Below are 14,802 nucleotides of genomic sequence, written 5' to 3' on the forward strand. Positions count from 1 at the left end.
TTTGTTAACTGACTGTAACTATATTTATTTTTCAAGCCACAGTATGACGAGGTTCCTTCATTCTTCATTCAAGATGAGAAGCTGAACCATTTAGATGTTCTAATACGCTGCCACATGTTTTACTAAAGATTATTTATACAGATAATTAATATCTAAATTATTAATGCAAACATTTAAATACTTTAAACACTGCTGTATGTTGTGTTTACATTGTGACACTGATGTACACTCACTGGCCGTATCATTAGGTACACTAGTAGAACAGTCTGCACTAACTGTTCAGCTTTAGTTTCTAATAACTGAGAGATGTTGATTCAACTATTGAACCAACACGTGTTCCTAATATTTTGACGTTGTAGTCAGTGGGTTAGACTAAATAACAGAAACACTTTAATGTTTGATTCAATCCAGTTTAACAGCACCACAAACCACATCCTCTGAAATGATCCTCCAGGTGAATCATCACATTTATGACTCAACATTAACTGAACATTAGAACAGTCAAGAAGGAGGATTTACATTAGAACGCATTCACTAGTGTCCCTAATGAACTGGCAAATGAGTATATACTTTAACAATGCAAATGAAGGAGTGATTTCTACAGGATGATGACAACTGTTCTGCAGATGAAGGTTAGTAGGAGGATGAGGAGGAGGAGAAGCTGTTCATGAATCAGATCATTTAAAAAGCAGAACAAGAGAATGAAAATCTGTCCAGTCAGCGTCTGACGAAGAAGAAGAAGAAGAAGAAGAAGAAGAAGAAGAAGAAGAAGAAGAAGAAGAAGTAATTCAGACCAAAGACAAATCTCATCTAGTTCCTCTGCTACATGAGGATCAGCAGCTGTTGAAGACAACATATCTCACAAACTGTAAAAAGAAAAGAGAAGAGAAGCTGATGGAAGCTCTAAAAGTCTGAAAAACTCCTCATATGTTCATCCACAGGAGAAACGTTGTGATCAGTGATTATTGTGAATGCATTTTAAATACTTTCTCGGTTCTTCGTCCTAATGAACAGTTTTAAAAGTCCTTGTGCTCATAGAAGTGAGGTGGTGGTTATCATCTGTCGGCGACGTCACCAGATTTAGTAGAAGGTCCTGAAGCGAGGCTGATTTTAGCTGCTGGAACTCGTCTCTGAAGGACAGAAGGAGCTCGACTGAGAGCTGATGAGTTTCTGTTGTGGAAGAGACTGAAGCATCTGAAAGCAGACTGTCTGACTGTACGGTTCATTAAGGAATGAACGACGCTAACTGTTGTGTTGTGAAGCAGCAGCAGCAGCAGCCGGAGAAGCTGTCGACTTTCACACCCAGATTACGAGCTGTGTGGCAGGAAGAGGAAGAGGCTGCAGCAGGAGGTGTAAAAAGCTGCAGGCTTCAGTTTGTCCTCTGTAGGTCAATCAGAGCTGCATGTCTCAGCATTTACTGTAGTAGGAGACGCTCCTCCGTCCTTCACGCTCCACTCCTTCTGTTCTTAATCTGTGGAGTTCTCTTCTTATTCATAGTGGTTTCTTCATAGCAGTTAAGATTATCTTGTTGATGTCTAATCCCAGCACGTTCCTCCCCAGCCACAACCTGAGCTCTGGTCTCAGAGAAACACCAACATCACTGAGGATGAGACAGAAAACTCTAACAGCTGTTGGTCTTTCCAGGTAAAAGACATGAAGGAGACGTTACCAGCTGTTTACATCTTTTAATTATGAGTTAGTAAGTCATCACGGTTTCCTTTGTGTGTTTAAGGTTTATTAATTCTACAGTGTTTACATGCACAGCTGATAATGTTGGACCTGGATCAGGGATTAGATTCTGAAACCAGATGTAAACACTCTTTACATCAGAAACAGACGTGGATCAAAACCTTCTAACGTCCTGTTGTGTTAAATAGAAATAAAACATTAATACAGACAATGATGGAAACCAGGCTTCATTCATTTATTTGTCTTCTCTGCTGCAGTGGATGAACTTTGAGACTTAATGAGATGAAATATAATCATAAATACATTATGTTATGTTTTTGTTTGCACATGTACAGGCTACACAGCAGCATATAAAGTCATTCAGATGTTGTCTGCATAGTTTGAATTTTTAGCTGGGATGAAAAATGAATCAGGTTTAATAAAAAAACAAAACAAGAGAGAAATTCAGCTGATGTTGTTGTTGCTTCTTATTAATCCTCCTCCTCTTCCTCCTCCTCCTCCTCCTCGTCCTCCTCGTCTCCCTCGCTGTCCTCTAACAGCCGGGACTGGAGAGCCAGCCGCTGCGCCACCGCCGTTACCATAGCAGCACCCTTCCCGCTGCCGTCCTCCGAGACAAGGAAGGAGATGTCACACCTGGGGGCGAGGAGGCGCACCGCTGCCTGTAGCTCGTCGCTGAAGCTAGAGGGAGGAGAGAGGAGACAGATATGAACGAGGTCCTCCTCTAAAACCTGACAGAAGTGTTTCAGCTGATGCAGCAACGCTCTGGACCTGAACTAGTCTGTTGTCGCTAGGAGGTCTCTGGTTGTTGATAAACTTGTTGATAATGTAGACATTTACAGTAGTTGTTATTGATAGGTCATTGTGCTGTGATGTTACTGGTCCGTCCCACTGGACATGAACCAACAGGAGCGCTTGGTCTAAGTCCTGCAGGTTGACAGGTGGAGCCTCCATCCCACAAACTCTGGATTCAGCTGAGATCTGGTTGAATGTGGAGGCAACACCTTGAACTGGTTGTTGTTCCTGAACTGCTTCAAGAGAACCCTGTCTCCATGAGAGGGTGGTGGAGTAGGGAGAAGCTACGAGTCCAAGTAACGTCCACGTGGATGGAAGACCCTGAGGTCTCCCAGCAGGTCACACCACCTCCACCAGCTGGTCTCCACCAGGACATGATCCAGGACAAGATCCATCAGACCAGAACCAGAACCACCGTCTTCCTCCAGGTCTCCATGGTCCAGTTCTGGTCTTTCATCAGAGGTCAGAGGTCATCATGGACACCCTGACTGGTCTGAGATCCACTGAGTTCTGATTCCTCTCTATCAGAACCAGCATCAACTTCCATTGAGCACACAGCTCCATGACCCTGTTCTCCTCCTTCCTTGGACCACTGTTGACCTCCTCCTCCTCCTCCTCCTCCTCCTCCTCCTCCTCCTCCTCCTCAGGAGAATCAACAATACTCAACAATACACCTGTTAACGGTACCGGTACCTACTTCCTATAGAACCTAGGACCACCACTAGTTCTGGAGTCATGTCACAGTTTGGTTCGGACACTTGTTAACAGTTTGGTTCTTGTTAAAGTCAGATCCTTCCACTTGAACATTTTCCTGCTTCTTTCATCAACTCAGAGGATAAAATGTTCAGCTTACATCCGCCCACTGACAGGACCATGACCACCACATAATCACACTTATTCATCAGTTATTCATTTTCCTATTTTCTGACTTACTTTGGGTGCTTTCTGTAGACCGTCCCGTCCACCCCCACCGTGGTCTTCAGATGGCTCAGCCCTTTGTTGACACGGATGCGGTTGACTAAGGTCGCCAGGGCGGCGGCGCAGAGGCGGGCGGAGCGTGAGGAGATGGTGTCGCAGACCAGACGCACCACGCAGGCGTCGACCGGCTCCCAGTCCAGACCCAATGAGGTCAGAATCGTCTGGGCCTTTTCCAGACCGTTGTCAGGCCTGAACCAGAGACCAGCATGGAGGTTTTAATGAAACTCAATGATCAAATAATTGATTTTAAAAGTGAAATAAAGGTCCACTCACTCCTCAATCCATGAGATGAACTTGGTCTCAAACTTGTCCGGGGTGAGCAGTGCGTCAGACGTCTTTCCTTTAAAAAGTATCTTGTCCTCCGTCAGCTTCACCAGCACCAGCCGAACAATTTCGCCCAGATACATCCCGCTGATCATCTTCTCAAAGCTGCAGGAGGACACAGATCAGTGCTGCTGCCTCTTAGTGCCCAAACATTTACTGACACAAAACAATGGTCTCAGATCAGACTGTAGAAAAGTGGACGCCATGACGGCTCCTCTAAAGTGAAGCCAAAGAAAGTAGAGCTCCCCCTGGTGGCTGGTCGATCGATCAATGAATCGTTATTAAAAACAGAATTCTTTTTGAACGACTTACGTGTGGACGCCGGGGTTGATGGACGTCTTGTCCACCTCCACGTCAAACTCCGTCAGGATGTCCTTCAGGGAGCCGTCGTCCCCGAAGCCGCCCCACTCCGTGTTGATGCACATTCTCCCGTCCTCGCCCTCCACACGCTTGACGTTCTTCATCTCCTCCATGTAGCAGGCGTTGGTTCCCGTACCTGCAGGAGGGAATTCAAAAGGTCTGAGGTCAGTCACTAAAGAGCTCGATACCTCCTGGTAGGAGGAGGAAGAGGAGGAGGAGGAAGAGGAGGAGGAGGAGGAGGAGGAGGAAGAGGAGGAGGAGGAGGGGGAGGAAGAGGAGGAGGAGGGGGAGACCAAAGTCACATGTGTGGATTCATCAGTGGATGATTGTGTTTGACTCATTTTAGTTTTGAGGTTGTTTTTGAGTCTTTTCTGTTGTGTTACTGTTGTGTTACATTTGTTGTGTCTTTATGGACATCTTGTTCTTTTATGAGTCTTTTCTTTAATTGTTTTGTCCCTGTAGTCATTTCTTTGTCTCTCTGTGGTTGTTTGGGTAAAGACAGTTTGAGTCTTTGCAGCAGTTTTTGTTTTTCTGGTTGATTTAGTCTCTTGAGGTTTTAGTTACTGTTTAGCTTCTTTGTTGTGTTGTTGGTTGTTTAGTCTCTTTATGATCATTTCTTAAAACATTTTTGTCTTTGTGTGTGTTTCTTTTCATCCCTCCATAGCTGTATTTGTGTCTTGGTCTCTTCTTATTTATTCGTGTGCGTAGTTACCGATAATCATTCCGATCTCACAGCTCTGGTCTCTGTATCCACAGCTCATCATCGTACCCACTGTGTCATTCACCATGGCAACTGAGCCGATATCATAGTCCTGCAGAGAGACAGAGACAGAGACAGAGACAGACAGGTAAGTTCATGTCTCTCCTATTTATAATCTGCTTTATGACACTCACATATTATACTTTATTCATCTGAGCAGAAAATTAAAAGAATAACCTCCAAATCAATAACAACAATTAGACAATTAAGAATGTGTGAGACCGACCCCTCTCCTCTTAACGGCCTCTTTCAGCAGCTTCACCACATCTTGTCCCTCCACCCCGGAGCAGTTGAAGCCTTTGGTCCAGCGGATCAGGATGCTCTGGGGACAAAAATAAGACACAGTTTTACATGAAAGACTAAAACGTTAAAGTCCACAACAACCAGTGTGTTGGTGAGTCCTGACAACATTTCTCTGATTTAACGAGTAGCTTCCAGACTTCTGATCGGTCTGCTGGTGTTTTCTGACCTTGTCGATTTCTTTCTGCTCACAGGGGAAGGAGAAGGTGAAGCCCAGAGGAAGAGTTTGTCCCTTCAGGCTCTGAGAGTCGATGAAATCACTAAGACAGGCGGCGATGTGGTCGAACAGCTGGACAAAGACAGAGAGACATTTACTTTTACATCTCCAGGACTCCTGCACACAGAGCTCATAACGTCGACCGTTTCTTGACTGTTTTCCTTGGAGTCACCTGTTCTCCGGTTCCAAGCATGATTTCCTGTGGGATGGCGCAGATCTGACTGTCCATCTTCAGGACTCTCTGCTCCTCCTCCACCACACGGACGTGAAGCACTCGGAAGTTTGTTCCTCCCAGATCCAAGGCCAGGAAGTCGCCTTTCTCTGCAGGAAGTTTGGGAAACTGTCAACTCATTTATAAAAGTGGCTTTGTGCTTTAGGACGAGTCTGTGTGATACATCCTTTAGTTGTCTTTTAATTCATCAGAGCTTGATTCAGTCCTGGAAGCTACAATACTGGGAACTGATCGTGCTCCAATCAGATCATTAGGGGCGGAGCTTCATGTGGTGGCGTTTCTTACCCGTCCCGTCCGGCGTGGCCCTGACGAACGTGGGCAGCATCTTGACGGGCGCCCTGTGATGCGAGTGTTTTCCCAAACCTCGGATCAGATCCTTCTTCAGCCGAGCAGAAACCTGCTGCAGCTTCTCCAGAGACAGACGGAAAGGCTCCAGGTACGTCTCCACCTGCAGAGACATCAGCCTCAACATTATGACCACCACTGACAGGTTATCTGGTCACTGTGGCTCCTGTCACTGGGTGGATGTATCAGACAGCAAGCTGAACAGTTTATCCTCAGAGTTGTTGTTGGAAGCAGGAAAAATGTTCAAGTGGAAAGATCTGACAAGAGGAAGAAGAGGTGGAGGAAGAGGAGGAAGAAGGAGGAGGAAGAAGAGGTCAACATATCCAGCTGGACTAAACTTTATCATAATCACTGACTTCTATTTTAATATTTCCTCATTAATCTTATTAAATTATTCCAATAGTTTATTCTTTTCATGTCTTGTCTGTCTCTCAGCTGTGGTGCTTCTGTCAGTGTAGCTTAGCATTAGCATATTTCATCATCATGTTGCTGGGCCTTCACAATTAAAACTGAAACACATTGTAATGACGCTGTTCCTTTAACCAATCACATTTCTAGTTGGTATTCTTAGTCCTTCTCTGTGTCCTACGGTAGCGTCAGCGTTTTACCGTCCTCTGATTGGACGGTCAGAGAGCCGCTCCGTTTTAAGCTAAGCTAGCGGTTCATGTTCATCTGTTGCTAGCTGCACAACGTTAACGTTCTGATAGCTACTTGTTGAAGCCACCATGGAGGAAGGAGGAGAGGCTATCCATCTGGTTGCAGATCTTCTTAGAAAGACATATTCGTGGAGGCCTTTGAAGGAAAAGCTGGATATTGTGAGGAAAGGCCGCCCAACCCTGGAGCTAGCTAGCCTGACCCAGGTCAGCAACTATGAGCGCTACCCTTGGTTGACAGGCTCTGAGGAGAACTCTGAATAGTTTCTAAAGTTCAGGTGATAAAATGAATTATATTTACATCTGTTATGTATATTTCTGTCATTTTATTGGGTCGACATTGATGCTTCTGCTGGATTTGACGTATGTGGCGCTGGTGGCTGCAGAGAGTGAGAGGAGACTTTATGAATTGTTCTAAGTGAGTTTCTGTCTTTAGTAATGACATTCATCTCTCTATATGAGAAAAAGTCCAGACAGGTCCAGACCTCAACAGGTTTTACTAAAAGCAAACATTTAATCCATGAAATAAACTCTCCTTGTTTAACCACAAGATGGCGGCATTTCCTCACACACTGCTGTTCCTGCAGATTAGCTTTAGCTCAGTAACAGTATTTAAGGAGGCATCAGACTTAAAATCACAGAACACAAAGCAGGATGGATGATCTAAGTCATGATACTGGTTCAGAGGGATAAAACCTAGAGGAGAACATGCTGACCTGCAGATTCTTGAGCTAACTCCTTATCTTTTAAAGACAGATACTAGCGAGAGGCACGACGCTGAACAAGAATGCAGGAGGGAGTCATCATGACGTGGATGAGTAAATAAAGTAATTTACTACTGGAGCAGTTAATCCCATTAAAACTGATAAATAATAAGGACAAAGAGGTGAGAAGGATAACAAATAATTTGCTGGAAGGTCAGATTTAGATCCACACATTTTATACCATGTTTGATCTGAAGACAGATTACAGCTTCCTGCAGTTTACAGTCAGTAGAAATAACCATGTGTATGAGCAGGAAGAGGGCTGGCTGGTACTGGTCATGTAATGATCCTCTGGAGATGGAAGCAACAATTCATTTTTTCTCTTCCTGTTTTCCTGTTTCCTTAAAAGCTGGAAAAACACAGCACGGATTTCTGTCATGTTCAGGTTGTGGTGTACAGGTGTGGTTTACTGAACTACACAGCTACACAGCTAAAGTCATAAGAAGCTAACTACAGAGGTAAAGTTATTTAAAAAAAGGAAGAGTTATTCAGTTAGTTATTCAAACAAGGAACGCTAACTACACAATTTAAAAGAGTAGCATGGTTAGCTACACAGCCATCATTCCCCCAACTTCATACACAACTTCAAGATTAAAGTTAAAGAAACAAAGCTAACTACACAGTTAAAGTCATACAGAAATGTTAACTACCACAGCTAAAGAGAACGCTAACTATAAAGCTTGAGTCACAGATCAAAGCTAACTGCACCATGTGTAGAAAGAAGCTAGTTACATGTTTCACCCCACACACAGAAAGTCCTCAGCTAAACATATTAAAGGGAAGCTAACTGGAGAAAGCTAAAACTATACAAACAAAGCTAACAACAGCTCAAGTTATACAAAGACCGCTAACCATTAAGCTAATGTCATAAAGAGAACAACACAGCTGAAGTCAACCCTAACTTAACAAAGAAGCTAATCAAACAGCTAAAATGTGCTACCTTCAGTCAAAGCTAAGATGGTATTAGCTGGCTTTACCTAAAGTTTAATATTTATGACATTTTTGTTATTTAGTTTAACATAAACGAATACGTTAGCAGCTAAATAAGAGAAAAAAGTCAGTTACACTCTTGCTGGATGAGGTAGATAGCTTAGCTTAGCTTAGCTGCCATCTCATGTTTTCATTTCTTGAGACTTGGTGATCAGTTAGTTTTAAATCACACGCTGTATTAACTTCTAACTGAATGTATTATATTTAGTTTTGTGTCTAATAATTCAAACATGAAAGCTATGACAACAATAACCAAACTAAAGTCAATATTCTTACACTGGTTGAAATGGATGTGAAAGCAGAGAGAACAATGTTGGTGGAATGAAGGTAAACTGAGGTTTATTTATTAGACACTTGTTTTCAGTGTTTAACTGTGTTTCATTAATGGATTTTATTCAGCGTAATAAATGAATGAATCAGAATAAATAACTGATATTTGTAAAAGCAAAGCGTTTGCAGCCGTGAAACCTTTGGTTATAAATCTACATGAACATGTCTGGATATGACCCCAGGCTCAGACAAACCTACACTCCTCCTTTGTCTCTGACTGACTCCTTCAGGAGTTCAGTAATTTTCCAGAGGCGTGTTTCTCTCAGTGTCTTTTATTCCCCCCCTTTATTTCTTCATCTCTTGTCTCTACACGCTGCTGTTGCTTCATCAGAGGAGGTGAGGCCGACTTCATTCCTCTATCATGACGCTGTGGTCATGCTTTATCACCACAATCAACAATGAAATCATGATTTACCACAAGTAAAGGAAAGATAAGATGGAAAAATAAACTCTGATTTAGTTTCATTATACTTTATTATGACAGCTGGGTTAGGCTCCAGCTGACCCCGCGACCTTTTACAGGAATAAACGGGTATAGAAGATGAATGAATGAATGAATTATACTTTATTATCAGTATCAGATACATGTGGTCAGTTACATTTTTTATTTTTTATATTTGACTTTAAATGAGAAAGGAACTAATTGGAGGGGGCGTGGCTTATGTTATTACCCATAGTGCATCTGGCCACCAGGGAGCAATCCAGAGGTGGAGAGGATCTTAAATGAGCTGAACTCTACTGCTGCCGTCCAGAAGACTCAACTGAGACTTTACTTTCTCAGGACGACCCAGAAAACTGCTGCAGTCTGTCTACTTCTACCGCTGTTTCATAGAAAGCATCTTACCCCCCCCCCACACACACAAAATCAGTCACTTTAGACTACATGTCATGAGTGGGTGTGTGTGTATGGGTGTGTGTATGGGTGTGTGTTGTGCCGTCCACATGAAATGACAATAACATGACTCTGGTTCTGATTCGTCCACCTTGATGTTGACGTTTCTCTTTGTTTTGGTTCAAAGAAGAACAAGAACATTATGATGACGTTCAGATTTAATCAAGTCTCCTTTTAAAAAGATTAGAGAACAAAAATGAAATTAATCTGATGTTTAGTTCTGGGTCTCAGCTCTTACTGAAACAGTACAAATTAGGATTAGCAGTTACTTTTATCCCACGGGTCAGATTAGACAGTCTGGACCGGTTCTGGCCCCCAGGCTGTTTGACACCCCCGTCCCATAGTTCATTCTATACTGTTGTAAACCTGGAGGAAGGTCTTGTAACGATCATCATCAGCATCATTCCTGAGTTTCAGAGAAATGAATCAGGAAGTGAGGATGTTCAATTTGAGGCCGAAAACAAGAAGTTGTTTCTTATAAAATCTGGACACAGAGTCATGATTGCTTTATAAATCTGGAACAGAATGTGACTGTGTCGTATTAATCAGAGCAGTGTCACCGTAGCTTCATAATAGAGGAATCTGTTCCTTTATTACGCTTTAACTTCCTGAAACCTGCTCTGACACATCAGGTCAAAGGTTCAGTCAAAGGCTTTGGTTTTTCTCAGGATGTGTGTGACTGTTAGCCACGCTAGCAGATAAAACATATCTCTACAAATACAGATGCTAATGTCCCTCAGAGGATTAATCATGGAGACTTTGATGGTCAGTTAATATTTCTTCTAACAACACAAGCAGGTTCAAATATGAACAAAACCTGGTTCAACGTTCACATTTAGGGACTTCTTAATCTGCACCAAACACTTTAGTTTAAAAGTAAAAACATTCCCATCAAATTCAGATGTGTTGTATTTGCTATGCTAAGTGCTAATTAGCTAATTAGGCTAATGTCTTTTATTGTCAGATATGTCCAGTAGAATATGTCAGAAATACACATTTATGTTTAAGTTCAGGAAAGAACCATGACAGGAAGAATGTTAGCATAGCATACACTGAATGTTAGCATAGCATACACTGAATGTTAGCATAGCACACACTGAATGTTAGCATTGCTCAGTGTAATTAGCAGGTACCTTAATGAGCGTGTCCGGAGGGATTCCGTCCAGGTGAAGGGTCGAGGTGTCTCCACTCAGTCTGGGTTTCTTGGAGACCTGAGCGACGTTCTGGCCGTTAGCCTCCGTGTTGTTCATCTGATCAGAAGAAATTAAAGCTTGTTAAGGTTTGACGTCATGTTGAGCTCAAACTAGTCATTAGTTCTGTGTTAAGAGACTTTATTTCTACTTTTAAGGTGTAATTTATATTTTAACATCATGTTACGGTTAGCCACGTTAGCTTTTAGCACCGTTAGTTGGTTAGAGCTCAACAAATACTCATCACACTGCTACTACATTTGGTACAGAGATAGTTTCTCGTCTTTAGATGAATCCCTGACAGTTTGGTGACTCTCTGACTTTTCCTTTTAGCGCCACCAGCAGGTCAAACTGTGAACTATCCTGTGAACCATCTCAACCGATACCGACATAAAAACCAGTAGAAAAGTTTCACTTTCTAAACCTTTTATTTGACAGAGTTTAGTGCACATCCAGCTTTTCCTCTAGCGCCACCAACAGGTTAATTTATTATATTAATGGATGGACGTGAGTGATTCCTCTTGTAACTGGTAATTTGTTAAATATTCAGGTTAGTATTTTATTTAATGACCAAAAAGCTGCAAAACTAAAGACGTTCCACTTCCAGCTAACAGAAGCTAATAAAGTATGTAGCACAAAGACAGGCTGTTATAAACACACAGTTAGTCTTTAACAGAAGATTTTTAATATGTGAAGATGGTGAAGATACACCATGTTGTTGTTAGCATATTGTTAGCATATTGTTAGCATGCTACAAGCAAAGCCTGACAGAGCTGCTAACGTGTCTGATGAGTTATTTTTAAAAGCATAAACATGAACTAAAGAAGTTATAAGTTTCCTACAAAGCAGTTTCCTCCTGATCATGAGGGTTTTCAACAGGAAGGAAAAGTGAAAGGGGAACAAGCATTTCACCACTTCCACCAGCTGGTCCTGAGACGGGCTCTGTGGAATTAGAACCCTGCCATAAATCGTGCGCGTGCAATGAGACTCGCGCGAGCGCAAATCAAACATCCGCGCGCGCATTTTTCCCCCCTGAGCGCTTTTCCAAGCACTCGCGAGCTATTTTGTATCCAAAACTTTCCCCTGCTCGCTCGCGAAACTCTCCTCTCCTCGCGCGGAAAACTGTCCCCTGCTCGCGCGCGAGTAATTTCTTTTATTGGGCGTTTTTGTCAGTGAGGGGGACGGGCCTGGGGGCATGCCTGGGGGGCATCAGAGAATGTCTAATAAGGGGAGAACTTCCACTCTCACTGAACTTCCGGCTTCTGAACTGGTTGCAGTTCCACTCTGGTTCCATATGAGGGCGCTCTCAGGACGAGTGCAGAATGAATGGCGGTCTATGGAGCAGTACCCCTCAAAATCCACTTTTCTCAGGATATAATTTTTTGTGCAGTAATTTGAATATTGTATTTGAAAGGAGATGCAAAGAAATTACACACTGCTGGGTGTTAGATTTTTTAGAGTCACTTATTTGCTTTAAAAAGTATTTTAAAATGTCGATGACGTCATACACATCGTACGACCAGATACTGCTTTACGGCAATCCTTCAGTCACTGCTTTGGTGCTTTAGCGCTCTGCACTTTCTTTTCTCTCGAGGCATGGACAACACAGCTGACACGGGTAAATAATCGTGCTAGAAGAGTTTCTGTTTCGTTGTTTTAAAAGACCGGCCCGAAAAAAAAAAAACTTGGGCGAAAAAGTCTGCCTTAACATTCTGGTCCCGCTTCGGATGCCACGATGCCGTCAAGCGGGATCTGGTCGTAATCAGTCCTTCACTGACCAATCAGCGTTCATTAGCACAATGCTAGCGTGTTATGGGCAACAACAACTCAACCTGTAAGAAAACGAAAGGACATAAGTTCTCGTTCATTCAACTTTTGACCTATAACCCATGTTGAACTTGCAAAACCTACAATCAAATCTGAGATTTCTCAACGACAATCGGGTGAAAGAGACACATTTAGCCGTTTAGCTCCATAGAGTCCCATTCATGTTGCACTCATGGCGATCGCCCCCAGTGGAAATCTGGTGGAACTGCAACCAACATTCGTTACAATGGGACTTAATAGAGAGTGGCAAGGCTCTCCGTAGACGGGCTCTGGGGGCATTGTATCTCCAAATATAATTGGTTGAGCCTATTGGCCAGTTGAACAGCAGGGTACGGCAACACTACTAGGACAAACGGGACAAACCACACTTATTCACACTCCAGAACAGAAGGTGGCGGTAATGCACCAAAAAGCTGGTTGCCGAACCGCCATTCAGGTAACGTCAAAGACAGTAGTATCAGATAACTTCTTAGTTAACGTTATTATCATCAAGAGCTATGGCTGTGGAAACGCCTCACGTAAGAGATATTTTGTTACCCTTATATTTTAGAATATGAACAAAACAGTTTTACCAAAATAAAAAATGTCGTTGTGCAACAGAATCCAAGTTACAAAAAATGATCAGCATTTTATCAGATTAATGTCGACGATGGAGGGAAGGAAAGACAGCACTCAGTCAAACATACTGAAGTTCATTGCTCTGTGTGACATTTTGCAAACTTTCAAGTCAAGACACCAATGCGCGCGCGGATGTTTGATTTGCGCTCGCGGATGTTTGATTTGCGCTCGCGCACGATTTATGGCAGGGTTCTAATTCCATATGGCTCAAATACAAACAACCCTACGAGCTGTGACCTGAACACGTCGACACATTTCTTCACAGGAAACAAATAAAGATATTCTAGAGTCAAATGTGCTTCTTTTCTTTTCCAGCGTCGTAATGAAACCAAACGGTTGAAAGCTCAGCTCATAGCCACTGCTATGAATTAAACTTCATTTTTTTCATTAAAGCTGCACAACTTCTTATTTCTTCTCAACCAATAGAGTACGAGCAGCTTTTCCTCCGTTCAGCTCGTTTTGTATTTTTCCAGCCTCCAACCTGCTCCAGCGCCGGTTTAAATCCCTCCCAGAGCCACGGTGAACTCTTCAGTTTGATTTTTTTCCATCTCCCACATTTCTTCAGCTCACTGGGAGGTTTAACTTTCATGTGGAGCTTTAAGCCCCATTTAAAGGCAGAATTAAAGACTGAAAATTCAGTTTGTTTATTTGCTGCCAGACTTTATTTTTCCTGCTAGTTTTGTACTTTTGCAAAGTTTACAATCAGATGGATTTGTTTAATTCTCATCAGCTGGTTTAGGACTTTAGTGGCGACTCTAACGTCCAAACTGAAGCAACAAAGTCACAAAAGTCTGGATTTTTCAAATGATATAAGAAGAAAAAGAAGTGAACTCACGCTGCTGAAACACTCACTCATCTCTCAGCTGCTGCATACATGGAGGCTCAGACACACCTTTTTAGGTTTCACCTGACCGGTAACGCAACCTAAAATATGTCTTTTGCCTCAGCTCTTAAGTTTTGTCTTCAAGCGTTATCACACAGAAAGCTTCATCCATAACCTGAGGCAGCTCTGAACAGTTTAACTCATGTTTTAGGAAGCTGCTCTGAGCTGGAGGAAGCAACAAAGACCAAAAATGTTCTGTTACTTCTCCCAGAAAGGTGTGATCTGGAGCTCTCCTGTGGTTCTTACAGAAAGGTTTGACTTTGTGGAATAATCAGGATAGGGACGATAAAACTCCAGAAGGCTTTCAGCCAGAAACATCTTCATCAAAACACTCAAACAGTTTATGATCCGTGTAAGAAAGAGGAAAAGAAAAACTCACTTTTGCGTTGTGTGCTGCGTAGCTGCGACTGACAGGAGTCAACTTCCTTAATGAATGAGAGAAGGAGACGAGCTGAGTTTAGAAGCAGGTCGACACCCACTTCATGAAGAAAGGCAGCGCTGATGTCACAACATCAGGACACGCCGTCCTCGTCCTCTGGTCGTTGTCTCAAGCTTCCTGGATGGAGGAGGATCAGTTTACTAAAGGTTTACTCTTCTGTAGTTTGTGTGAGAAAGTGATTGAGAGGACACCATGAAGAGAAGGAGCGGCGTTTTTCTT

General features: G+C 42.7%; 1 protein-coding gene across 1 annotated transcript; it reads right to left on the reverse strand.

Annotated features, from left to right (window-relative positions):
• Positions 1–1,374: 1,374 nt before the first annotated feature.
• On the reverse strand, positions 1,375–14,735 carry LOC311502966 (hexokinase-2-like). Its single transcript, XM_084565442.1, has 11 exons — positions 14,524–14,735; positions 10,760–10,876; positions 5,938–6,100; positions 5,593–5,741; positions 5,373–5,492; positions 5,130–5,225; positions 4,856–4,955; positions 4,096–4,279; positions 3,733–3,888; positions 3,415–3,648; positions 1,375–2,367 (listed from the first exon to the last, which is right to left on the reverse strand). The coding sequence occupies exons 2-11, from the start codon at positions 10,874–10,876 to the stop codon at positions 2,160–2,162; spliced, it is 1,527 nt and encodes a 508-aa protein (XP_084421568.1). The 5' UTR covers positions 14,524–14,735; the 3' UTR covers positions 1,375–2,159.
• Between the last annotated feature and the right edge of the window lie 67 nt (positions 14,736–14,802).

This window comes from Chelon labrosus, assembly GCF_963514085.1.
Source record: "Chelon labrosus genome assembly, chromosome: 17".
NCBI classification, from domain to species: Eukaryota; Metazoa; Chordata; class Actinopteri; order Mugiliformes; family Mugilidae; genus Chelon; species Chelon labrosus.

Coding starts and splice junctions, on each gene's coding strand:
- LOC311502966 (XM_084565442.1), bottom strand. CDS start 10,876: ATGAACAACACGGAGGCTAACGGCCAGAACGTCGCTCAGGTCTCCAAG. Junction 4,280..4,855: donor TGAGATCGGAATGATTATCG/GTAACTACGCAC, acceptor TCCCTCCTGCAG/GTACGGGAACCAACGCCTGC. Junction 3,889..4,095: donor ATCAACCCCGGCGTCCACAC/GTAAGTCGTTCA, acceptor GTCCTCCTGCAG/CTTTGAGAAGATGATCAGCG.